The following is a 27564-nucleotide window of genomic DNA, read 5'->3' on the forward strand; positions in this document are numbered from 1 at the left end:
CTAAGCAAGCCTCCTTTGCATCTCCTTTCTCAACTTTGCTGAAAAACCTTATCAGAAGTATGAACACCAAGGGAGAAAAAAAGGAAATCACCTATAAAAACAGAACACAATGATCACTAACAAAATCTTAATTAGTGAGAGAAAACAAATATGGAAAAAGATACACTTTTGTCATTCATACATTCAATAGGAGGCTGCTAAGCGATGATGACAAGATGGCTACAGTTTAATAGTGTCCTGTCCCCCACGGCAGATGGCAGAAACAGCACAGTAGTTGCCACCCTTGATGTGAAGCAACATTTGAGTATTACCTCCATAAACTCCTCCACCTCTTAGACCCCCCAATACTTGCCCAGAATGGTGCATTAATTAGAGCCTACATTTGCCTGGAGGTGGGGATATAATTTAGAAAGACTAGGTTGGACCTATGTGGAGGGGCGATGACGAGAAAGGCCGATTACTGCAAAAAAAGGGCACCAATAGAGGCAGCAGGTTGGCATGTCACTCCGCTGGATCTGAAGGCAGATTTATCAATGCCCAGGAGCTGTGGACAGATTGTGACCTGTTCTCAGGACACCCCCGCGCCGCACGGCCACCAGCTGTGTGTGTGCCCCTCGCTGCTGCCCGCAGCCTCGTTGTGTCTGCCTCGTTGCTCCCTGCCCCTCCGCCGCATTTTGCGTTTAATCTTTATTTTTCCTAACTGTTTTTTGCCTTGTGATTGTTGTATCTGCTGTCCCCTGCGATTAACCTTTTAATTTTTCCTAACTGTTCTTTGCCTTGTGATTATTGTATCTGCTGTCCCCTGCACGTTGTTGTATTGGCAGTGTTGATTGTCCCCCTGTGCCCGCCCCGCTCCCCGCTTCCCGCCGCCGTCCAAGCGGCCACGCCCCCTTTTCGTTTTGTGCCCTCCCCGCTCCCGCCTCCCAGCTGCTCCTCCCTCCCTCCCACTTGGCCATAAAATGGCGACCGCGCGGCGCAGGTGAGTGTGACCTGTTCTCAGGACACCCCCACGCCGCACGGCCACCAGCTGTGTGTGTGCCCCTCGCCTCGCTGCTGCCCGCAGCCTCGTTGTGTCTGCCTCGTTGCTCCCTGCCCCTCTGCCGCATTTTGCGTGTGTGCGTTTAATCTTTCTTTTTCCTAACTGTTTTTTGCCTTGTGATTGTTGTATCTGCTGTCCCCTGCGATTAACCTTTTAATCTTTCCTAACTGTTCTTTGCCTTGTGATTATTGTATCTGCTGTCCCCTGCACGTTGTTGTATTGGCATTGTTGATTGTCCCCCTGTGCCCGCCCCGTTCCCCGCTTCCCGCCGCCGTCCAAGCGGCCACGCCCCCTTTTCGTTTCGTGCCCTCCCCGCTCCCTCCTCCCAGCTGCTCCTCCCTCCCTCCCTCCCACTTGGCCATAAATGGCGACCGCGCGTACGCGCAGCGGTCACGCCGATTGTGCGCCAAAGGTAAGCCCGTCTACACCCGTCCGCGCCTGGTCCGCGTCCAGCGCCAGGACCCCTGGTCCCCACCGATGCAAGTCGACCCGACAGACCTACGACGCCGCGGCCCTCAACGCACTCAATGCCGGACGGAAGCTCACCTGCTGCCGGGCCACCCCGAAACGCACTCACGGACCCTTCTCCTGCACAACCTGCAAGTTCACCTGCCTCCGAACCTGCACCACTCCCGCCAAGCCTAACTCCAGCAGCGACCTCAAGTGCATCCTGCTCAACACCCGCTCAGTCCACAGACACGCCGTGGAAGTCTGGAACCTCTTCGACACAACATCACCAGACGTCGCCTTCCTCACTGAAACGTGGATGAACGCCTCCTCAGCCCCCGACACCGCCATCGCCATCCCGGATGGATACAAGATCATCAGGAGGGACCGCGTCAACCAGACCGGAGGAGGCATCGCCATCGTCCACAAGAACACCATCCGCATCACGACCGACGCCGACGACACCCTCGCCACCGCCGAACACCTCCACTTCCAGATTCACACCGACCCAAAGACGACCCTCAGAGACACCCTCATCTACCGACCCCTGGGACTGTGCACGCAATTCAGCGAAGACATCACGGACTTCATCAGCCCACACGCCCTCCCCTCCGCCGACTACATCCTCCTAGGGGACCTCAACTTCTACCTGGAGAACAACAAGGACCGCAACAATGCCGCCCTGCTGGACAACCTCGCCAACTTCGGCCTCAAGCAACTGGTCAACTCCCCCACCCACTACGCCAGCCACACGCTGGATCCCGTCTTCTCATCCAGCAAGCACATCAGCTTCAGCCACTCCACCGAACTCCACTGGACCGACCACAGCTGCGTCCACTTCAGATTCAGAAAAATCACTACCCACCACCACCCGCAACAGGCTCCTCACAGGAGCTGGAACAAGATCACCACCGACCAGCTCACCACCTCTCTCAAGCAGAACCCACCCGCCAGCACATCAGACGCCAACGAAGCAGCCCGCAACTTCACGCAGTGGCTGACCGCCTGCGCCGATGACCTCGCACCACTGAAGAACCCTCCCAGCAGACCCAGAAGCAAGAAAGCCCCCTGGTTCACCGACGAACTCAAGGACTCCAAGAAGATTTGCCGCACCCTCGAGAAAGCCTGGCTCCACGACTGGACCACTGACAACAGGACCACCCTCAAACACGCCACCCGCAAGCACCACCAGCTCATCCGCACCACCAAGAAGAAGTCACTGAAGGAGCGACTGGACAACAACGTCCACGAGAGCAAGGAACTTTTCAGCATCGTCAAGGAGTTCTCCAACCCCAGCACCGGCAACAACGACATCACCCCCTCACAAGATCTCTGCGACTCCCTCGCCTCGTTCTTCCACCGCAAGATCGCCGACATCCACAACAGTTTCGGCGCTCCATCCACGCACCCAACCACCGAACCAACGAACCCCACCGCCACCCTCCGCACCTGGACCACGGTGACCACCGAAGACACAGCCCGCACGATGAACACCATCCTCTCCGGCTCTCCAACCGACCCCTGCCCCCACCACGTCTTCAACAAGGCCGACTCCACCATCGCACCCAAACTCCGGGACGTCATCAACACCTCCTTCAACACCTCCACCTTCCCGGAGAGCTGGAAGCATGCCGAGCTCAGCGCCCTACTGAAGAAACCAACAGCGGACCCCACCGACCTCAAAAACTTCCGACCCATCTCGCTCCTCCCTTTTCCCGCCAAAGTCATCGAGAAGATCGTCAACAAACAGCTTGCCGCCTTCCTCGAGTCAAACGGATCCCTCGACCCCTCGCAGTCCGGTTTCAGAGCCAACCACAGCACCGAGACCGCCCTCATCGCAGCCACAGACGACATCCGAGCCCTGCTCGACAACGGGGAAACAGCGGCACTCATCCTCCTGGACCTCTCCGCAGCATTCGACACTGTCTGCCACCGCACCCTAGTCCAACGCCTCGACAACACCGGCATCCAAGAGAAGGCACTGAAGTGGATCATCTCCTTCCTCGCCGGAAGAACACAAAGAGTCCGCCTCCCCCCGTTTCGATCCGAGGCCACCGAAGTCATCTGTGGAGTCCCGCAAGGATCGTCACTCAGCCCCACCCTCTTCAACGTCTACATGAGACCTCTAGCCGCCATCGCACGCCAACACAACCTCAACATCATCTCCTACGCCGACGACACCCAGCTGATCCTCTCCCTCACCACAGACCCCGACACCGCCAGAACCAGCCTACACGAAGGGATGAAAGACGTCGCCGAGTGGATGAAGAACAGCCGCCTGAAACTGAACTCAGACAAGACGGAAGTCCTCATCCTGGGACCATCACCCTCCGCCTGGAACGACACCTGGTGGCCCCCAGCCCTGGGCACCGCCCCCAAGCCAACCGACCACGCACGCAACCTGGGCTTCATCCTGGACTCCTCCCTCTCGATGACCAGACAAGTCAACGCCGTATCCTCATCATGCTTTCACACCCTTCGTATGCTTCGCAAGATCTTCCGATGGATCCCGATCGAAACCAGGAAGACGGTCACCCAGGCCCTCGTCACCAGCCGACTGGACTACGGAAACACCCTCTACGCCGGAACCACAGCCAAACTACAGAAACGACTTCAACGCATCCAGAACGCCTCCGCCCGACTCATTCTGGACATCCCCCGACGCAGCCACATCTCCGGCCACCTGAGGGACCTGCACTGGCTCCCCGTTGACAAGAGGATCACGTTCAGACTCCTCACCCACGCACACAAGTCTCTCCACGACCTGGGCCCCAAGTACCTCAACGACCGCCTGACCTTTTACACGCCCACCCGCCAGCCTCGCCCTTGCAACCGTACCATGCATCCGAAGAGCCACCGCCGGAGGCAGATCCTTCTCCTACCTGGCGGCCAAGACATGGAACTCCCTCCCCATCCACCTCCGGCTGACCCAGGACCACCTCGCCTTCAGGAGACAACTCAAGACCTGGCTGTTCGAGCAGTAGCGGACCCCTTCCCCCAAGCGCCTTGAGACCCTTCCGGGTGAGTAGCGCGCTATACAAATGCCGTGATTGATTGATTGATTGATTGACAGATTGCGAATGAAGTCTCTGGGGCTGGCCTCGTCTCCAAAGGAGGAGTGTGTCTAGAGTGCGCAGGTGGCATCCCTTCTCCTTTCATCTGCAGGGGGAATCATTGCTGGGGTGCTGGGTGGGTGGGGGCATTTCTAAGATGTGGTGAAGAGAATAGGGTGCGTGCTGCATTTGAGGAGACTTCTCAGGTCGTTATCAGGCGGTGCCTAAATCTGCTGACCAGCCTGACAAGGAAGACTGTCTGTATGCTGTGCTTAATGTGTGACGGTGGTTGCCAGCGAGGTCACCGGCATTTAATTTTGGGGAACGGAACTTATTTTGCTCCATCAGATAATTATTGAGGGAAAAACACACAAATCTGAAAGACGGAGGAAGTGAAAGACGGAAAACACGTCACACAGTGAGAAAGCAGGAAACTGAGATAAAGTAGTAGGGAGTGAGTTTATGGTGGTGAATTTAACACTACCAGCTTTGGTATTCAGTGAGCCGACGTTTAATTGCACAGGCCACGAGCTTCTGAGCAGAGCATTGGGCACCAGCACTCTTACTTTAACGAATTAAGCACAGACTGTGGGCATAATATGAAACCAGCCAAAAAATGGCATTGGGGTTCTGGAGTTTACTCAAAGGGCCATGGGTAAGGAGCTGTTGCCTTGAGAGGGCAAATAATTGAACAGTAATCTCAATTAAAGCTCCGCGATGACCACTGATGTAAATTAAGTAGAGACCTTTAGTAGGCAAACTTGTCACAGCGGTTTTGGATCAAAACAGAACAAAGAGGTGAAGGGTATATATTCACGAGAGCACTCGGAAGTAAGTATTGGTGGCCTAAGAAGAGGGGTACTATCTCCCGGACCTAGAAGAACTGAAATGTAAATAAAGGAGGAGACTGCAGGGAGTAGTAGAGTCATATGGAGCTTAGACAAAACCAACTGAAGTCTACAGCCACTCTAGGCGAGCAGCGGAGACCCTGCATCTGTTCATGAGTTACCAGATCAATTATTCCTTCTCTGTGGCCCTGAACCTGTAGTGAAGCATGGAGAAGTATTAACAAGTAAGGGATCCCTCTCATGATATCACTGATCATAGGTGACCCTATGGTACAATAAAGATAAATATTCAGTGGAAGTCAAAGCTCGCAGAGTTCCAAAGGTACCTATTTTGAACTACCCACCATCTCTTGCACTGATGGACCTGTAGTGTATATAGGAGGTTCCTTGAAGGCGGCGGTAATCAAAGACAATATGAAAGATCTTGGTCAATGAGGGCTCCATAACGGAATGGAGAACAAGAATGGACACAGCTGAGGAAATAGGGAGCATCTTACAAGAGACCCGTTAGGCCGGGGAGTTGGAGGACTCTAGTATGGTCATACATGTCTTGGAATTTTAAGTGACTGGAGTAAAAGGCAACTCATAACTTGGATGTGCCTGAAAACAGAGAACGGTGCTGCAATCTACATTCTAAATGGTTCCCGAGGCACGTCATGAGAGCCCCAGAGACGTGAAACTCTTAAGCCAAAGATCTAGTCACTAGATTAAAATGTAGACAGAACCAAGACCACGTCTAAGGTGAGGAGCAGGGAGGCACTGGACTACAAAGTGGTGACAGTACTGCTCCATCAAGACTTCTCTGCGTATACTCTCTCTAAGAAACGCAAATGTAAGACCTCATGCCTAGTAGCTGAAGCAGAGTCCGATTTCAGGTCAGTGAGGTTTTCCTTTATTCCTAGGTTTTGAATACCATGGTGTGGATTATTATATCACTATTTCACATGATATAGTGAGGGTCACAGAAGAACTAACAGAAGGGGAGAGACCCAGTGTTTCACAAACTTCTGTGAAATCAGAGTTGGAGTGGGAGACGTCAGGACCCTGAGAAAGAGGAGGATGAGGAGCTAGAAGTTTCCTTCGTCCAAACCCATTTCCCACCAGTTAACAGAGAGTAGAGAGATGGAGCTGAAGAGGAGGGATTGGTGAATTCAAAGCAGGGTCAGGTCAGGATGCACTAGGAGGTCCTCAGTGGATTACTGTAGTATGTGTTTCTTGAGGAGTACAATGGGGGAACCAAGATATAAGAGAGAAGGCATACCACTGCAGTTGGGTGAAATTGAAAAGTAATTAGATCCGGATGAGTAGGAGGGCTTTGTGAACTTGTACTGTTGCTCTGTTACAGCTTTGGGGACTAGGAGGAGCAGCACCAACCCAGGTGTCCAGAAGGAAGGTTGGTGGACCTGGTTTAAATGAAGGTATCAAAGATTTATGGTCTATTGCACACGGGTTTCTTTCTGCCATTTAGCTTTTTCTTGTTTTTTCCAATCCTTCATTTAGTGGTGTTTCATTTTTTCACGATAATTGACAGCAAGTAGTCACTTGAGTTCTTCTTTTTATAACGACCCTTGGCAGCACACCCAGGGCACCCAGACGCTGTGTTTTCCGGAGTACTTCATTAATTTGTTGTTGACATTACAATATACATTCAAGTTTTTCATTTCCTTTTGTCTACAGTGCCCCCGAAGAAGGGATTGTATCCCGAAATGCATTGGGCATGACCGCTATTTTTGTATGGATTTCGGATCTTAAACAGCTATCATTTTGAACAGATTGTGGATTATGTGTATATGAAAATAATTATACACTGTGATAGTTTATACTGTTTTCAATTGATCAAGTACACAAGTTATGTACTTAGCCTCGTGTGGTGTTTTCTCATATGTACAGTTGTTTGAACAAAACGTTGATACATTAATGCAAGTAATTTGTTTCTTCACACAAGTAACATTGTGATACGATAATTCCAGCAGTTCGCCTGGCATAATGATGGTTTTTCCATCAGTTTATTCTCCTTCTTAAATGAAGGTATGCCAGCGTCTTGGGGTCTTCCAGGCACTTAAGCTACAGGTGTAGATGTAAGATAGGACTCAATGCTACAGTTTTCACTATGCTCCACTGAAATGATATTTCCTTCAATTCCTTATTTCTTTCTGCTGAAGGATAGGTTGATAATGCTGGACCATAGTCTTGCTCGAATGGGGGTAGAGGCTCACCTCTTTGAGGTCTGCAGGGAGTTTGTCAAAGGAAGGAACAGTTTCTTACCTGTAACTCCAGGTTTCTCGTAGAGGTATTTCCATGATAAGTCATAAGCACTTGAATAGTCCGCCAACGTGCAGAAACCGCAGAGTGCTTGGTCTAGATATATCTTCTTACGTGGATATTGTTTGCCTTCCTTCAGGAAGGCCTTTAAAGACAATTATGAGATAGAGAGACAAATAATGCAGCCTAAGTACATAGGCTACACTTGCCAAAGACTTCATCATGAAGTGGAAAAGGAGCCAGTACACTATTTGTGACAGAAATTTGAAGTGATTAACGCACAGAATGAATCTACTTCACAAAACCCTTTTTTATGATAGAGATGAATGTGAGTAGGACAGAGTAGCCCCATAGGCTGCCAGTATCAGGCTAAAAAATAGAGGCTGTGCCTTTAGGAATCCATAGACCACCAGTAACCCATCATTCTTAGCTGGTGGCAGTTACTTCAACATTTTTTTTTCTTTTTAAAACACTTTTTTATTAAGTAGGCAGATAAAATAGTCACATTTCTTACAGGAGAAATATAATACAGATTGACCAATAGGATAGCATTCAAGCAGGTGACTTCCATATGACATTTATATTACAGAAAAGTAAACATTTCGGATCTGTGAACATCGGCCCCTAACTTCACAACCAACTGTGCTGCATGCTGTATAGTAATCCATGTATCATACCCATCAAGCCAATTCACACGTAGCATAGTCCTTTGTATCATCACTCTCCCCCGCGATGTGTTCTCAGAAGGTTCCCACATCAGTTGTTCGTGGTGAATCTTCATGGAAGTAAGGAACCCAGCCTGCTCCTCCCCGGTCAGATTGACTTTTGTGGCCTGTCCATAAGTAACCACTTGACGGTAGGAGCTAATTACCCTCCGGATGCCACACAGCTTTGTTGCAAATTTGAATCACCCAACGTATCCATAACCAGGTAGGAACTAATTCAGCTCCACATGCATCGAACTGGCACCAAGACATTTTCGCTAGTCGCGTGCTATTGCAACCCATCACCTCCTGTGACCACAATCAGGCAGATGCCAGCCCCAGCGCTCCCCATTAAGTGCTCTTCTCGTCTTAATTGCAATCACCGCCTTCTCTTTAATTTTTCCACTGGCATTGTCCGGCTATAATCCGGATTGCTCACATATGCTATGTCCTGAACATTATCTCTAATTGAGTTTGAAACGCTACCGACCCCCCACAACCTGAAACTCCATGCATTCCATATACAAAATTCTCAAAAGGAGTTTGCCTATGTGTTGTCAATGCGATGCATATATTTTTAAGTCTGTTGACACTTTTTATGTGAGCACCTGATCTATTATTATTTTTGATCTCTTGTATCTAATTTACATATTACTGTAAATAAATAACTATTGTTATCCCAATTGAATGTTGGCCCTGCTTACATACATTTCCTCGATCCCTGAAACAAATTACTGCCTCTCCAATAACTAAATTGCATAAAATCCTATTCTGACGCTACTTTTGCGACTCTCTTGGACAAATTTCATCTACATCTCAACCATTGTTTTTGAAAATATCAATCCACCCCAAGTTCTAATATTGGTGTTCCCTTGTGTTTCTGTCTACCTATCGATGTCGGCCAGCAGTAGTGCTGCCGGGCCTTCAAGATGAGTGTAGGAGAGTAGGGTCTGCAATCCTATGATCACCCAGATTTTTGCTTTTTGCTGCACTGGTTTACGACTTTCCCTGGCTGTGGGCCTGCTAATCAGACCCACAGCCTAGCTGTTCTCTCTATCCAAATTGTAGTCAGGTACTGAATTGGCACTGGGCCCTCTCCAAGTCCCTGTACCCAGGGCTGAGGTGTACCCAGAAGTCTCCCAGGGGCTGAAGCATGTATTATGCCACCCCTGGGCTGACTAACTAAACTGACACAACTGGCTGCACGACAGCTGGGGCAAGGTGGTGTACTCACCCTTTGCTTTAGATATAGTATACCTATATCTAACCCTAAAATGGACACACAGATCTCCTATCAGTCACTCCTATGGCAGGCCTTAACAATCCTGAAGGCAGAGTGCTTGGAATCGTGTGAGATGGTGCTCTGGCATGAGCTGAGCCTGTCTGCGGCTTTCGGGATCCATCCCTTAGCCGTTTCCATGATATCGCATACCATATACTCTTAAGTGCATTATAATCCTCGCGGTTATATGCCAACTCTGGTATCGCTTTATCAAAACATGTCGAGTAAGGTGTCATACGAATTGGAATACTAACCCCTCGCCAATTCTGGCGACGGGGTTAGCATTCCACCCTTCTAGAGGGACACGACATGTATGTAACCCCTAACCCCGGTTAAAGTCAGACAGAGCCTTAGCATCCACAAAATGGATGCTGCCACCGAGACACAAGTCTGCCCTCCTGCTGCTGGGAGTCCTCCCAGAGCAGGAGATAAGGACAAAGGGTTTCCTGCCAGGGGCGGTGCCAGCACCGTCCCAGACAGGATTTTGTGTATTGTAGGTAGGCAGGGCTTCAGAGGAAGGTGACTGCACGTGGCACCCCGGTGCTCACTGTGCATAGGCTGGCTTGAACCAGTTCCAGGGACACTCCAGACCCTGTGCTGGGGAAAAGCCCGCCAAGGAAGTGGGTGTAACCACCCCCCTCCTGGTCCCACCCCTAGGGCAGGACTTAGTCGCGTGCCAGCCCCCTTTTCCCAGATAAAGGTAGAGACTGGCCCCCTTCCAAATTAGATCATCTTTGGAATCAAGATACCACTTTCCACGAAAGGACTTCACGATTTCTTCTTCAAGATTCTCCCTTGTGGCTAAGGAGTAGTCACCCTGCATCCGCAGGCACCATCTAAGAACACTGCGGTCTGCTGCACGTCCTTCCTCCGGAATCCGACTGCCCACCTCGACGAGACCCGGCTTCCCTGGCACCTCTGACCTCTACCCACCTCTACAGCACAGCTGAGAACCGTGGGTGCGACGAGACCTCGAGGGACCGGCCATCGCCAAGACTGCACGACTTCTGCACAGCAAGCCCACCGAGTAATTTCCTGGTGAGTGCTTTGGGGTCCGAGAAGCCCCCACCCTGAGCAGCTCCAGCACCGAAGAGCAGCCCCCCAGCATCTCCACGATCGGCGTGGCGCCCTTCTGCTTTTTGCTGCTCACCGCGTTGTTTGGCTACTAGCCCGCTGGCTTGTGGCCTTCCGAACGACGCCCGACGACAACACTGTTGCTGGCCTGGTTGCTCCAGACTGGCCCTTGCTTCCCTCCATCGGAGAAGTACCCTGGACCCTCCTGGTCCGGCTAAGACGCCATTTTAGGTCCACCGCGTGGGCCTTGCATTTGCCAAGACTTGTTGCCCAATCCTGGGTCCAGCGACGTCGACAGCAAGAACCTTCGTGGGACAGCTCGCACCTCCATCCTGGTCGCCGACAACGCCTCCTGGTCCGAGAGACTGCAGAGCCCAGCAGCGCCCACTCACCTGACTGCGGTGACTTCGCCCGGTGCCATCCTGGTGCCCACTTAATCACTGGCTAGTGATTCAAGAACTTGGTCCCCTCTGCTTTCAGGTTTCCTTCTTCCTTGATCCAGGCTTGGATCCATCGAACTTTCCTTCACTGGTCGCCTGCCAGCAACTTCTTCCTTCCAGGCTCCTGGTCCGGCACGAGGATTCCCGACGTCTTTTCAGACCTATGCAGCTGCAGCCCCTGGGCTAGGTAACTTCGGCACTTCGGTGTCCCAGCATAGCCTCACTATTCAAGGGTCAGGATCCACTGTCGTTTTCTCCCTACCAGGTCGGGTTCGCCCGTGAACACTAACTTTGTGAATTCTAGCTTCCATAGACTTTGTCCCGCATCCCGCGTGAGAGTGCACACTCTGCACCCGAGTTCCCTAGGCCTCCTGCTAGTAATCTAAAGGTTCAGTAGTCTAGTCCTAGCGATCCCAAAGCCTCTGAGAATCGTTACTTACCTGCTAGTAATTCGCATTCCACTTTTAGAGTATATGGTTTTTCGTGCCCCTCGGGCATTTGTGTATAACGTGCTAACTTAAGTATTTTCATAAGAGTTTTGTTGTATGCTTAGCACCCTGTCCTCATAAAGAGTACAGGGTTGTTGTGATTCTAATAAATACATTGTTTATTTTCATAACACTTGTGTGGTGTCCTTTCACTGGGTGTTCAAGGGGTAATGTGATGGTAAAACAGCTGGCTTAACACGCCCTCTAGAGTCTTAGCCTTAGACTGCTCGTATCCATGCTACTAGGATAGCTGGTCTATAAGGTTGACTTACAACCAATCATCAATAAGGGTTGTTTGGACTGATATATAGTGATCACTAGAATAGTGAGCACTGCACATCAGGCCAACTTCTCACAATGAGCAATCGCTGCTACTGCATTGCAGGCCCGCCGGATGTTGTGGCGAGTTGCTCGACAAGGCATAGAGCCTGCCTGGTCAGGATGAACTAGTTTGGGCATATAGGGAAGGATATGGTTAGCAAGGGCTCTGGCCAATAGGTTAGCCTCCATATTAAGCAGTGATATAGGACGATAGAATAAGTGTTGATCTGGGGGTCGGCCGGGCTTAGGAAATACTGCGATTTCTGCATGCCGCTATTCCGGCGGGAGTCTTCCTTCCTCAAGGGTCACATGTTCTGCCGCAAGATAGCGAGTAATGATCTGGAATTGAAAAAGCTTATAGAACTTGCATGGGTAGCCGTTAGGGCAAGGGGCTTTGCCTGTGCATAAGAGTGCAAGGGCTGCGCTCATCTAGTTCTGCCCGTGCCACATCAGAAACAGCCTTGGGGGTAGATCATCCAGATATTGGTGGATCAAGGGTTCTGGCAGAGCGTCTTTGGGGGTATATAACTCAGCATAGTAGGTCGCGAAGCTGGATGCGATTTTGGAAGGGTCAGGGAGTGTTTGCCCATCGTTGCCTAGGATACCAGGTTTTGTTAGTGGGTGGAGTGCCTGTTGGCATAGACGATGCAGGAGAGAGCTCAACTTATCTCCCTACTGGTATATACTGCCGCGCGAGGCCAGCCAAGCCTGCTTGGCCTCGTCACGCAGTGTGTTAGCATGTGTTTGCGGCATGAGAAGAAGTTGGCGGCGAATCTGCCTGCCGTCTATACCCCTAATCCTCCGCTCCACGTCTAGCAACTGAGTCTCTGTCTGGAGCAGCATCTCAACATTTTTTCAACTGGGTGGCGCATTAGGATATATCAGCACCCCTGAGGGTTGGCCGCATGGCCTCCCAGATGATCTCCACAGAGTGTACCGTGCCCAGGTTATCTGTGAAATAAGCCGTAATTGCCTGATACATGTGGGTTTTATATTGCGGGTCTTGGAGACGCCATTTCGATAGGCGCCACCGGAAAGGACGACGCAAAGCCAGCACCACTGGAGAGCGATCCAACAGGCTCCTAGGCAGTATATTCGTTGCCGCAATTCGATAGTAATAATTGGCCGGTATAAATATATAGTCCTACGGGAGAATGAGTTGTGGACTGTAGAGTAATATGTAAAGCTTTGAGTGGTTGGGTGTAGATGTCTCCATGTGTCTATCCACCCCAAGCCCCGCACCAATGTCTGCATTCGTGTGTCTCGGAGTGTCCCCTGCCCGCCATGCGGTCTACATCTGTCCTGGGCTGCAATCACTACATCGTTCCAGTCTCCATCAATTAGAGAGAGGCCGGTTGGCATCTCCAGTATTGTCCTGGTCAGGCATTCCACAAATGACTCAGACAGCGGTGGACGCATAGATACTGCCAAGTATGACGGATTCTCCATATAATGAGCCAGTCGCAATAACATGCCTACCCTGGGGATCGGACCATGTTTTAGTGTGTACAAAGGGGACTCTGCAATGGATTAGGACTGCCACCCCACGTGAGCCCCTGGTGAACCCTGCGTAATAGATCTGTATGTATCCAAAGGGGGAGAGACATGGCACCCTGGAACCCATAAGATGTGTTTCATGTAGTAGCAGGACATCTGCTAAGGCGCATTTGGCCTGTCGAAGGACAGCCCCTCTTTTAATCTTATCCAGTGCCCGCCGTATGTTCCAACTGACTACCTGGAGCCTACCAATGGGGTCAGTCATAGGGCAGAGTGTGTGAAGGGACTGTAGGACATGGCTTGTCGCAGGGCATTTAAACCATATGTATAGAAGAGTACGACACAGCACATTCAACAAAACTTAATCCCAATCCCTCACCCTCCAACCCTCAAAACAGCTCAAGCATCTGTCGCTGTGGGGGTCTTACATCTGCTCCAACGGGGGCAGGGTGCAACCTCACACCAATGGATCCCCATTAAACTAGCCCCAATCGTAAATAAAGTTCCCAGATACTGAGAAGAGAGTTGTGGGGAAAAAGTCCCTCGTAGGCCCTTAAACTATGTCACCAGCCGAACAGTCGTCTCTGTTACGGCCCTCAGTCTCCATGTCGCGATAGTGACGAATCTTGCCCATCCTCCTCCACCTGGGAGCCGGAAGCGCCCCGTGATTTTGAGCAGCGTCTCGATCGTGATCTGCGATTAGTATTCCCTTTAGGTTTGTTCAATTGCTGTGTGGCTTCTCCAGAAGACGACTCTGCATCGAAAAGCAGCGGGGTGTGCGGCCTAGGCTGCGGCCTCTTGTGTTCCCAGGCAAAGACCTCTTCTGGAGTGTTGAAGAAGTGGGTACGCGACTTGTAGACAACCCTCAGCCGGGCTGGGAAAAGCAGAGCATACTGAATTTTAAGGTCACTCAGCCGAGCGTTTGCAGCCATAAACGACTAGCGGCGTCGCTGCACCAGAAGCTTGTAGTCTGCAAAGATGTGATGGGAGTCATATTGGAGTTTACCAGCCAGCCTGGCCTGTGCAAGGACAGCATCGCGGTTGTGAAAGTTCACGAATCTAGCAATGATGGGTCATGGTCGGGACCCTGGCGGAGGCTTCTGCATCAGGGCGCAATGCGAGAGTTCAATAATGAAACGTTGAGATAGAGCGGTACTTCAGTTCTTTTTGAAGGCGATGTGGTATCAATGCAGATTATCTGGACACCTCAGTCTATTCCACCAGGGAGGCAGGAGAGTTGCTTATGACGTATCATGGAAATACCCCTAAGAGAGAACTGGAGTTACAGGTAAGAAACTGTTCCTTCTCTCATAGGAGATTTCCATGTATAGTCATAAGCACTTGAATAGATTAGCAAGCCCATCCCTAAAGAGCGCAGTGGAGGAGAGAGAAGATCACTGGAGAAAAATTAAGCAAAACGGTTTCCAAGGGAAGCCTGCCCTATTTGAGCATCTGCACTAGCATCAGAGTCCAGGCAGTATTGTTTAGTGAATGTATGAACTGACTTCCAGTTTGCAGCTTTGCAAATCTCTGGAATAGGAATATTACGGAGTGAAGCGTTGTAGCTGCTTTTCCCCTGGTAGAATGTGCTTTAGTCCTAGCAGAAAGTGTTTTGTTAGCCTCTTGATAACAGAGTAAGTAAGATACATGAAACCATCCAACAGGAAATGGATTGCTTAAAGGTAACTAATCCTTTACAGAGGGAGCCGTTATTGATAAATAATTGGTCCAATCTCCGTATATATCTTTTGTTCTGTCAAGATAGAATTTCAGACTACCTTGAACACATGAAAAACAGTGTAAGGTTCGTGACAGCAGAGTGCTTGGATTTTGATAACCCTGTGGGCGGATGTAATAGCCACAAGGAAAGCTGTTTTCCAAGACAGGTGCTGAAGAGAAGCCTTAAGTATGGGTTCAAAGAGTTCCTGCCTATGGCGTGAGAGAACCACATTAAGCTCCCACGGATGAGAAGGTCCGTCTAATGGGAGGAAAAACCTTCAAACCCTTCAGTAATTATCGGATGAGAAAGATTCTGAAAAAGGAAGTTTGTGAAGGACATTTTCTGTAGGCAGTAAGAGCTGTCAGGGAAACATTAATGGAGGAAAATTGTAAGGCAGATTGCGCCAACTGGAGCAGATATGGAAGGGTGACATCTTCCTGGCAAGAGGTAGGGTCTTCGTTCCTTGATGAACACCATATGCAGAATCTCTTCCATTTGAACGCATAAGCGGAATGCGTGGAAGACTGCTTTTCTTCCCCGAGGATCTCCATACAATCTTGTGGCAGGTTTAAGTGCCCATACTGCACTAGCTCAGGAGCCATGATGCCAAACTCAAAGAGAAGAGGTTGGGGTGCACCATCTGGCCTCCGAACTTTGGCAACAGATCTGTCCTGCATGGCAGCCCGAGATGTGGACGGATGGACCGGTGAAAGAGTTCCATGAACCACCATTGACGTGGCCACCCTGGTGCTATGAGAATAATCTTAGTCTTAGAGTGAGAAAGCCTGATGAGAACTGCGGGGATCAGGGGATCTGGTGGAAAGGAGTAGAGAAATTTGCCACACCAGTTGATCCGTATGGCATTCCCCAGCTTTCCTGACTGGAAGTACCTTGATGCAAAGATTTGGCATTTGCTGCTTTCTGCAGTGGTAAAAAAAGTCGATATCTGGGGTGCCCCATCTTCTGAAGATAGAGGACCACGTCATCATTTAAGACCCACTCGTGATTTTCTTGTAGGAGTCTGCTGAGTGAGTCGGCCTGAGCATTCTGAACATCTGGGAGGTGATCAGCAGTGATCGCGAGGTTTCTGGCCAGAAGCCACTTCCAGATTGTCCGGACCTCTTGAGACAAGGGCCTGGACCTCGTACCTCCCTGCTTGTTGAGATAAGGCATTGTTGTTGTATTGTCAATCTGAACAAGCTGAGAATTGGAGCAGAGTGATGGCTGAAAGGCTTTCAGTGCCAGATGAACTGCCTATAGCTCCAGGAGATTGATGTGGTACATGGACTCCCTCTGTGACCACTGGCCCTGAATTTGGAGGTGGTCCATGTAGGCTTCCCATCCCAGGAGAGAGGCTTGGTCTGACTAGACTATGGTCTGAATAGGTATCTCCTTGGGAAAATGAATCCCTCATAGGAGGTTGGTTGGATAGCACCACCATTTGAGGGGTCACAGGGCAGGGAATGCTGAGGCAATTGTATCCTGTTGTCCCAATTGCCCATCCACTGGTCTTTGAGGCACTCCAGTAGTGGTCCCATGTGAAGACGTGCATTTGGCGTGAGAATAATGCAGAAAGCCATCAAGCCTAGGAGAGAGGAGACTTTCCTCATGGTGGGATGAGAGATTGTCATGATATACTAGGCCTTCAGAAGGATCGATCGATGGAGGCCCCCAAATAGTGTAGAAATTGCACTGGGACAGAGGTTGACTGTGCATGGTTGACGTGAAGGCCCAGTTGTTGTAGGAGATCATAAGCCCAATTAAAGTGAATCTGAGCCTCCTTATATGTGGATGCTTTGATTAGCTAATCGTCTAGATATGATAGACAAACACTCTGTTTTCGGAGATGGGCAGCAACCACCACCATGCATTTGGAGAAAGTTCTGGGTGCTGACTTCAGGCTAAGTGAAAGCACTGGGTACTGACAGTGGTTGTGCCCCATTACAAACTTCAAGAACTTGTGATGCTTTCCGGCAATTGGTGTGTTAAAGAATGCGTCTTGGAGGCCTATGTCGCAGAACCAATCCCTTTGGTGCAACTGAGGGTAAATTTGGTGTAATGCCAGCATCCAGAACTTCCCTCGGCGAATCCACTTGTTGGTGGTTTAGAGGTAGAGAATTGGTCTGAACTCGTTCTTGCCTTTCTTTTTGACGAGAAAGAACCTTGAATATAACCCCATGCCTTGAGAGGAGGTACATGTTCCATCACCTGTTTCTGTAATAGAATGTTGGCTTCCAATTGCAATTGATGCAAGTGGTACCTGGATGGTTTCAGAGGTATTGACGATGGAGGGCTGGTGAATTTGAGAGTATCCCTTGTGAACAATATTCAGCACCCAGTCCTCCTGTGTGATGTTTTGCCACTCTTACCAGTTATTGTCGGATGCTTCCTCCTATTGGAATGGGTAACGGAAGAGGGGGAAGAAAGAATTCAGGGTTTCGATCCAGTTGGTTGCTTGCCTTGCACAAGCTGCTGGCTTGATCATCCTCTAGAATGCTGTTTTTTAAACAGCTGATAGGATCATTGGTACTGTTGTTGTGTAGCCGTCTGGCATCCCCGATACCAATGAGGGGTTTGATCCATCTGTGAGAAATAAAGGTGTAGATAAGGCCTGAAAGATATACGCTGCTCCCTAGGTTTTTCCAATCCATCAGCTTTTAATCTCGCCATCTCTACCTTCATTCTAGCCATCTCTTCATCTGCTTGAGTGCAAAAGAGAGTCATCCCTTAGAATGGAAGATTGAGGATGAGCTGGTGCGATTCAGACTTAAGAGACCTAACAGGCAGCCATGAGTGTCATCGGAGAGCCACGCAGAGACAATTTTCATGTGCTGCCAAAAGAGATGTATCCACTGCTGCACTTATGACTTGGTTAGAAACCATGAGACCCTCTGTTACAGTTTCATTAAAGTCCGCTTGTTTGTCTCTAGGAAGGCAGTTCACAAACTGTTGGAGCGATTCCCACAATGCTCTATCGTATCTGCCTATTAATGCTGTGGCGCTGGCTGCTTTCACAGTAGTCACTGATGTGTTGCAGACCTTCCTTACCACTGATTCCAGCTTGCGTCTCTCTTTGTCAGCTGGAACTGTTGAGTTAGGAGCAGTGGCATGTTGCTTCTTCGATGCCACAATGACATAATCCGGTGTCTGGTCTGTCTGAAGGAAGGCAGGGTCCTGCTCTGGGGGACCATATTTTTTCTGCAGCCTGGATGGAATGAACTTAACAGAAAAAGGCATAAGGAAGACATCCATTGCCGGCTCGAAGAGACCTGGAACGAGAGGTAGCAAAGGATATCAAGCGGTTTGTTGTTGCAGGGTCATGAAAATTACCGGCTTTGTAGGTGTTGATGTGGACATTGGGATATTTAACTTTGAAGCACCCCTCACCAGGACCTCTTGAGAGGCAGAGAGGTCGTCCACCAGTGAAATGTGTGAAGGTAGGGAGTCCAAGAGAGTCGAAATGTACCTCCCTCAGCTTGAGGAAGAGGTGTCTTTAGTATGTCTCGAACGAAACCTTCCTTCATGGCACCAATGATGGGAGTGCCTGGAAGGCATAAAGTAGCGTCTTAGATTGTTCGTGCGAGACCGATGTCGAGTCTGAGACCAAGACCGTGGTCTTGGTGGTGGAGGTGGCACAGGTGGAGGAGGAGCAGTTGGAGGCCTTGGTTCTGTATCGGGTGGATGGGGCGAAGGCCGTGGAAGAGGAAGCATTGGCTGTGGTGAGGAGACATTCCGTGATGGAAAATAGGTACAGGAATAAGATTAGTCTGCTCTTCCTGCATGTTTTCTGAAGCCTTGAGGAGGCTGACAGAGTGACTGAAAACGACCTTTCTGTCTCCCTCTACGGTGATCTACTAGTCAACGGTGACCGATGAGGACACCTCGATGTCGGATCTTGACGGTGACCTGCGAGGTGTCGCCGTTTGCACCGGGCTCCCTGATGCTGAACGGGACGTATGTGTCAGTATTGTAATCTGCATCAGTAGTATCTGCCTCGACGTAGATCAGCGACGTTTCTTCTACGCTGAGCTCTGGGTCGATGACCAACAAGTCAGCGCTGTATGTCATAGTCCTCAACATCGACCAGGACCGGCAGCGTTTTTCAGCCCTTTTCTCCTGAAAAAAGTCCACCAGAGGCTGATGACAGATCCCTGGTAGAGGACTGGCCCTCTCCTTGCCCTGAGGTCCCACCTGAAGGATGTGCCTTCTGCTTTCGCAGCTTCTCTGCTCCTTCAAGGTGAATCTTCTCTCTGTCACGAAGAGTGCGCCTGGAGAAAGTCTTACAAGTCGGACAAGAGTCAGAAACATGACTGTCTGACAAACAGAGTAGATGTGGTCTAAAAGAATTGGTTACCCACCATAATTATTTAATGGCACAGCCACCACACACAACTAAAAAGTCATCCTAAATAAAAACATTCCATGTATGTAGGAAACCTCAAATAGATAACCGCATGCAATTTGAACACTCACTAGGAGATTGTGCCATTTGGACTTGTGACAGCCTGTAAAAATACTACAACAAATACATATTTGGCAAAACTGTAATATAGATTTAAACATGAATTTATTGCACTTAATAGGTTTTTTAAAATAAATACATAAAATTACTTTACAATACACAAAACATGATTACACAGAATACAATATGTTACATAATGAATTAAAAATTGGTCTCGAGAACAAGAGTCGACGCGGCGTTTCGGTTAAAAAACCTTCTTCAGGACAGTTTCTCAAAAGATATATATATATCACTCAGGTTTTCCTTCTGAGGTCATATACTAAATGGTGCCCTGATTTGGGTACACATTAGAGGCAACAAATACCCCGCTTGATCAGACTGGGTGTACTTGTGATTGATAATATCTTGTTATCAAATCTTTTAATTCAGCACTGTGTCGGAGGGGCCACCGGTTAGCTTTGTATTGCTGTCCTGATTCGAGTGTAAGGACTTTGTTGGTCGCTGTAGCCGCGTGCTGGATATGCTTCGTCAGCTTGTTCTAGTTACGGGGTAATACTCCCGATATCTAGAGCATCCGAATTAAAATAGTCGGCCTCCCTGCTCCTCCGATCACAGCGTCCCGGGGTTCTATCTGTCTCAGTGGAAAACAGATAGAACCCCGGGACATTTTAGGTGTGTGTGGTGGCTGTGCCATTAAATGATTACGGTGGGTAACCAATTCTTTTAGACCACATCTACGTCAGTAGTAGATCCTAGGGACACTTCTGTTTTTCTGACCTTACTTCCCTGGTCCAAGACCTTCAAAATTAGGGGGCCTCCTTGATTTTCTTTGACAAACAGAGTATACATACTCTGTGAGGATCAGTCTTTACCTTTTTTCTATCACAGTCTGGGCACCAAAAATAGTTGGCATGTTATGTGAAAACTGTAATAATTACGGTCAGAAAAAGACAGAAAATGGTAGAGAAAGGCCAAAGACGTCGAGTGAAGTAGTTATTAGTGAAATTCAAAAGTACGTTTTGAAGAGAAAAACCAAAAGTTGGCCGAGCTCAATGGTCCAGGGTCCTGTCAGCAGGAGCCAGAAAAAAGGACTGAAGTAACTGCCACCAGCTTGGCATGATGGGATACTGGTGGTATATGAGGTTTTTTTAAAGACACATCCTTTATTTTGAGCCATATAATGGCAGCCTATGGGTTTACTCTCATCCATCTCCATCATGAAAAATGGCACCTCTTTCACTTCCGGATGAAGACTTTGGCAAGTGTAGCCTATGTACTTAGGCTGCATTATTTGTCTTTCTACCTATTCACAGTCTTTACGGTCTTTACAGGCCTTCCTGAAGAAAGGCGAACAATATCTACTTAAGAAGATATATCTAGAGGAAGTGCTCTGGGGTCCACGCACGTGGGCGGGACTATTTAAGCGCTTATGACTATATATGGAAATTCTCTATGAGAGAAGAAACCTGTTGTGATTCTTATGGAAGAAACTCCTATGATGTGACAAGATTGGGCACCCTCCGTATTAAAGGCCTTAAAAATCAGCAGAAGAGGTCCCACCTACAAAGGTTGTTTTCCTTTAACAGTTGTTGATCCTCCTCCCATTTCACAAAACACAAAGAGCAGAAAATGTAATCTTAGGTGGCAACAAGTGTTTCTAGTGTCTAGCACCACAAAATGGGGGTGTAGGGATCTTGTTCTGGTTTGAATTTGTATGAGGGGATGATGTAGAAAAGCTCAAAGGACAGTATCTTTTGGTGAAGAGTTCCTCTACAGGTAAGGTCTTTCCCAAACCTAGTTGAATTTTGGGAGAAGGTGTGGTTCAGACTAAAAGATTTTCAAAACAAGAGCTCCAGGTGCGTTGGGACTACAACAAGATACAGTCACTGCAGCTTGAGCAGCTAGGTAAAATGGTACAGTTACTAGATTACCAAAGCTGAGGAAAAAGCATGGGTGGGTGGGCAATGGCCCACCCCTTCAGGACGAGCTGATGAGAGAGGAGCTAAAAGAGTCCATTAGAAATCATTTTGCAGAAAATGATAATGGAGGGGTTGAATAGACTGAGGGAGCTTTAAATTGACAAGAAATGTTGGTGGCGCAGGGAGGGAAAGGTTAAGGAGAATGACAAAGAAACAACTTCGGGCACAAGTAACAAAGTTAGAATAGAAACTGTGAGACACAGAGGAGGATAAGAAGCAAAACATCAGTTGAAGCGCATATAAAAATGCTAGAGCTGAAGGTGCTTCTCACAGATCACTTTGAAAATAAGATTAGATTGGGGAAGCAGGGCGGACTATAATCTGATTCAATGTAATCTATATTATTTTCTTGTTAGAATGATCAATAAAGCGATAGCAAAAAATCCAAAAGATTTGCAGAAAGCAGAGCAAATGAAATGACATGCACTGCAACACCCTAGACAGAAACCAGCATGAAGTACATTGGCTAGATTTTAACATGAAGAGCATTACCTATTCTGCAAACTTTCCACTGTCTCTTAATTTAAAAAATGTGAATTGCTTGTACTCAGCTATGTGTCCATAATGCACTATGTAATACTAAAGTGGATAAAAGCATAGAAACCCACAAATTTATTACACCAATCCTGAACTGAAGGTTTAACACGCAACTGCTACCTTAATCCTAGTAACAAGCTGAAGTCTGACACTGACTATTTGCCTAATCTAAGCATGTGGTTATTATGCAGAATGCTGACCCTAAACCTAATCTTAGCCAAATGTCTTACCCCCAAGAATAACATGAATATCAAGGCCATAACCTAAGTCTAATGTTAACCTTTGTTTTACATTTGAGCAATTTTGTTAAAAAATTAAGGTATTTCAATATAGATTTTGGTATTTAAGCTTTAGGTATGTTTTGTCTATGAAACGTACCAGTGCTACAATGGCACTAACACTATACCTATCTTCCACGTGTAATCAGACAGCAAAAATATCTATTGCCACAATTTCTGAAATCGAATATCTCCTGACAAAAATAGTGACCTCTTTAAACTGCTAATTCCAACTAAATTAATTTCTCAACTATTAGAGGACTCAGCTAATTTATTATACTAACTTCAGACCATGGATTTTTTGGGGCAAATGCTTGATCAGAGGGTGTAGAAATAGGTGAAAATATTTGTAAGGCGTTATTTAAATTATGGTAGATAATATGTCAGCAAGGGTGTCAGTCTATGTTTTTCGGGTCTGTTTTCATATGCTACTTTATATTTTTTCGTAAACAATGTTCTCCTTGCCCCAGTTATTTCCCACCCCCGCCCTAGGAATCTAACCTGATAAGTCATAGAAAGGTGCATCTCGCACACTCCTGGATCACACAGATGAGCTAAAGCTGTTGCCCTACAACACACAAACACTGGGAGGTCATAGGTGTGGGATAAGTGCCCTTTTTGACATGCCCCCCCCCACACTTTTTGCCCTAGTACTGATGCTTTTTGACTGAAAATGCATTGGGTCCCTGCTAACAAGGCTTCCAGTGCCAATGCTCTTTCCCTTAAAACAAGATAAGAGTCTAATTGCAACCCAATTGGTAAGGACTTTAGCACACCTGTAGGTCCCTGGTAAATAGTACCCCTGGTACCTAGAGCATGGGTACTAAAGAGGGTCCCCAAGGGCTGAAGCATGTATTATAGAACCAAAGGGCACGCACACCCACACAGCATTCATAGGGCCATTGCAGGCTGCGTGAAATGGTGCAAACCATTCTGAAAACAAGACATGGCACACTCGCTGTGTGCCATGCCAAGGTACACTAGACATACTGTATGTAAGTCACCCCTACAGCAGGCCTTAGAGCCCCAAGGCAGGGTGCATTATATTATATGTGAGGGCCCATCTGCATAAGCAGATAGGCCCCTGTGATGTCTAGTTCGACTGCTAGATATTGCAAGTGATCAAGCAGCCATCTTAAGGACATGTACTGGGCACTGGTCATTTAAAGTTACCCAGCTATGTGATGGCTTTGCTGAAACCAATGATGTTTGGTATCAAACAACTGGTCTTAATAAATCTGTACCGATGCCATTACTAGATGTATTATGACATGCACACAGAGAGCACATTAGAGGTGACTTCTGAAAAGCTACTAGTCCTTTCGTGTGCAAACTGACTGGTATCATCCAGCCTGCCAACACAGAAGAGTTTCTGACCCCCTGTAGGTGAGAGCCTGCGCTCTCAGAAGTCTGAAACAATGCTGCTCCAGCAGAAGATGATCACACCTCCTCTAGCAGTATGACTAGTGAATTTGCATATAAAGGCCAGAGGCTTGAAAGCCTCTGCCATCTTTGGCGTGACAACGGCTTCACCCCAGACCGGAGGAACGCCACCCCCTGCCCTGACGCCCATTTGGCACGAGAGCAGGCAGGAAAATTAGATACTAAGTAGGCATGTTGCACTTTCAGGCTAGGCACTCTCTAAGGTGGGCCACCTGAGGTGTACAGCCGAGAAAGGGTTTTAAATTTGCTGAAACTAGGAACTTAGGGTCAGGATTATACTCACTTGCCACAGGAAGTGGTCATATAGAGGGTGTAGTCACCCCATGGGTAAGTAGCCCTTTGACTACTACTACTACTACCCTAGACTCTCCTAAACTCCCCTAAATTCGGTATTTAGGGGTCCCCTTGACACCAGGAACTCAGATTCGTCTACTGGATACCAAAAGAAGGACAAACAAGAGCCAAACTCACGAGAAAAGAGGTCCTGCACAGAGATTGGAGCTAAACGCTGCGTTGCTGCTTGCACTTTGACAATCACAAAGACTGAGTCGTCCAGAAGCTGAATAGCCTCCCCAAACCCTGGGAGGACTGTTCTCTCAACAACCAAGCAGCATCTCCCTTGCAGTGGATGAGCCATGCCACAGAAACTGCAGTCACCACCCGCATCGACCCCGTACTTCGTCATGTTGGCCATCGGGCCCACAGAGGGAGCAATTCGCCAGTGAGAGGTTGTCATGAGTCCAGGAGGTTAGCCCCATCGCTTTCACCAAGTCTCAAGACGCTGACCCCTTCAGGAGCCTATCAGCACCAATTTCCTGGGTAGCGGGTCCTTGCATCTACCAAGGCTTTTTGCGTGTCCAGTTCAGACACCACTGATGCCAACCTGCCGTCGAGGGGCTTCAAGATCCATAAGGTCTTCGAGATTGGCCCTGCTGCCAATCTTTCTCTCCCTCTCCAGGTCATCAAAGCCAAGTGAAAGCCTCCAACTACAGTTACAAAACACCTCTGCACCAGAGTCCCCTAGCCCAAGTTCACGTAAATCAACTGTGTTTCTGTGCTACAGAGACCTTCAAGAGCTAAATTCCCCTTTGGTTTTCTGCCGGACTTGACCCCCAAGTTCCCACTTGTAGACCTTGTTTTGCAGGTACTTCTTCCGCAGACTTTAACACGTAGCTCGAGGATACCAACACGACCTACAACTCTGCACCCGGACCCGCCAGCGCAGGTAAAATCTAACTGCTGGTGGTTTCTTAGACCTTGGCCCCTACGCACCTTAAGTCCTAGAAGGCACCCTCCAAAAACGCTTGCAAGTATATCTATGCAGTGTATGTTTCTCTAATGGATAACATTACAGCGTTTGAGGCTCATACCGCAAAACCATTATTCAATTGAATGTTTTATTTCCACAAAAATATATAATTTCGAAAGTACTAACCTGATTCCGATGATCTTGGTGTCTAAAAATATATAAAAATCTGAGCTATTTTTCTAATTTTGCCTCAGATTTCTTTTTCAGTGTGTGTCTGATTTATTGACTCAATGTGTACAACAAATGCTTAACACTACCCTTTTATAAACCTAAGCTGCTCGACCACACTACCACAAATAGAGCACTTGGGATTATTAATTTAAGCCCTGAAAGCCAATGAGGGTTGTCTGTACTTTTTGCATGGTGTGTCCTTACATTGGCTCTACCACATAAAAAGCCAGCACAGATGCTTCTGCACACCTCACTTACAGCATTTGCGAGGCAGCGGTTTGCAGAGGAAGAAGCGATCAAAGAAGGCTATAGAGGATTGCATAAGGTCCAATCAGACATCCAGGACCTGCCTGCCATTCATGCCTGCACTCTTGACTCCTGCACACCCAATGGTTTAACATCTGTGCAGACTTATGAGTGGGACTATGTTTTAGGTTATCCATCATAACGGAAGGCCCGGCTTGGTCATATTGCCCTCTTAGCACCAACTCTTCCTGGTATTCTGGTTTTTAACTTTGCTTCCTCTTTTAGAGTTCTCCCGGTCCACCAATTGGGTGCAAGTGGTAGCGCTTAATAAATACACCAACATAAAATAAATAAGGAAAGAATGAGATAAACCTAGAGTGAAAGAAAGAGAGGGGGAAGCAGAGGACAAGGAGGAAACAAGTGGTTCGGTGTTGGAACAAAGGGAGGGAGGAAGGCAACATGAGAGAAGAAAGGGCACATAGGGCGACAGTCAAAGGAAGGAAAGACATTTACAAGAAGAGTGGAAGCCTGGCAGACAACATGAGAAAGGAAGGAAGGAAGGATCATGGAGTAGAGGGTTAGGTGAAATTGGGTCAGAGAAAGGAGGGACAATCAGAATAGAGAGTTATTTGGGATAAAGCTGCATAGGCCAGACAACTAAAGGGTGAATAACTCAAACAGCCTGCAGAGAGATAACGCCATACTCCGAGAGAAACAGCACGTGGATGAGGGCAGACTCCAGCCTGAGAGTAAAGAAACGGACAGACTTGTTGGAGTACAATCTATTCTAGTTCCTAAACGTCATATTTTCCCTAAACAAAGGCTTGGAATAATGCCATGAGCACCTATCACCAACACCCTGATAGCGCCCACTACTAATGTTAAGAGGTAAATGCGGTTTGCCTGAGGTTCTACAGCTTGGAATTTATTATTTCTGAAGTTGGAAGATTCTGTGAAGGCGCACGTAAATGAGCTTTTCCTTCAGTGTAGGGTACAGCAGCACTGCCTGTGTACCGATATCGCACCAGTGGGGTTTAGTGTTCTATAATATCACATACAGAAGTAGATCAGATATTACAAATGAAAACGGGTACTACATACAAACATAGGCGTTGTGGGCACCCAGTCTGCCTGCACATGTGGGTTCTTGTACAGCCACATCTCCTCGGGCTGAATGACACGCTGAAATGGAGGCAGAAGCTCGGTCACCCTAAAGCAGAAAGGAGTAAGCTGATCACGTGATACCACAAAGGACATTTTTAACAGTACTCAGAATAAATGTGTAAAAGTTGTACGTCACTGAAACAGCAAAACAATAGCTAGAGTAAACTTTCAGGACCAGAGAAATGAAAGGCCGAAAGAAGACTGCAAAATAGAATTGGGCCACGTTTCTAAAAGTCTGGGCCTGGTAAAAATACTGTTGAAGGATTCAGGCACAAGCATTCAATTATCTTTCCAATTAATGAATTAGGAGAGACGTACATTTTCCAGTCCACAAGAGACATAGTTTATTGATAAGAACTGTGAAAGCCTCACCCAGAATTAGCATGCTGAATTATGATAGGAGACAACCTCCCTCGTCCAAGCGCACTCCAGAAGTCAACTGATTTCCCCCTTTGCCTAAAGTATGGCGATAAATGACTGACTGAGAGGTAGGAGACTTATTTTGATGGGCTCCAAACCTAGGAGGTTGGTAAGCTCTCCGTCTACTTCTAAAAAATTGCCAAGTTCCAACACATGAATTTAAAGTCTCCCTCCATCACTGCAGTGTGGGAGCCTGCTTACACAAAAAGTGTCTAACAGGAGGTTTCCTCACATACATTCGAACATCTGCTGTCTGAAGCATACAACCTTTCTTATTTGGGGTCTTAATTTCTGAGAGAACTTTATCGAACAAGGAGGATGCATCCAATAAATAGGATTTAACAGATAGAATGTTGTTACCTTTTTCAACAGCGTAAACA

The 27564-nt window shown here is 48.0% G+C and overlaps 1 protein-coding gene across 2 annotated transcripts in view; it reads right to left on the reverse strand.

Annotated features, from left to right (window-relative positions):
* The window catches only part of PLPP5 (phospholipid phosphatase 5), a 204591-nt gene that overhangs the window by 128652 nt on the left and 48375 nt on the right, over positions 1-27564 (reverse strand). Inside the window, exons 3-4 of one of the 2 annotated variants that reach the window (XM_078666308.1) lie at positions 26702-26810; positions 1-91 (exon numbers count right to left, since the gene is read on the reverse strand). In XM_078666308.1, coding sequence (XP_078522434.1) covers positions 1-91; positions 26702-26810 — 200 coding nt within the window. The remainder of the gene's footprint in view (positions 92-26701; positions 26811-27564) is intronic. The other variant, XM_078666309.1, reaches the window with a different exon arrangement.

Source organism: Lissotriton helveticus, chromosome 11, assembly GCF_964261635.1.
Source record: "Lissotriton helveticus chromosome 11, aLisHel1.1, whole genome shotgun sequence".
NCBI classification, from domain to species: Eukaryota; Metazoa; Chordata; class Amphibia; order Caudata; family Salamandridae; genus Lissotriton; species Lissotriton helveticus.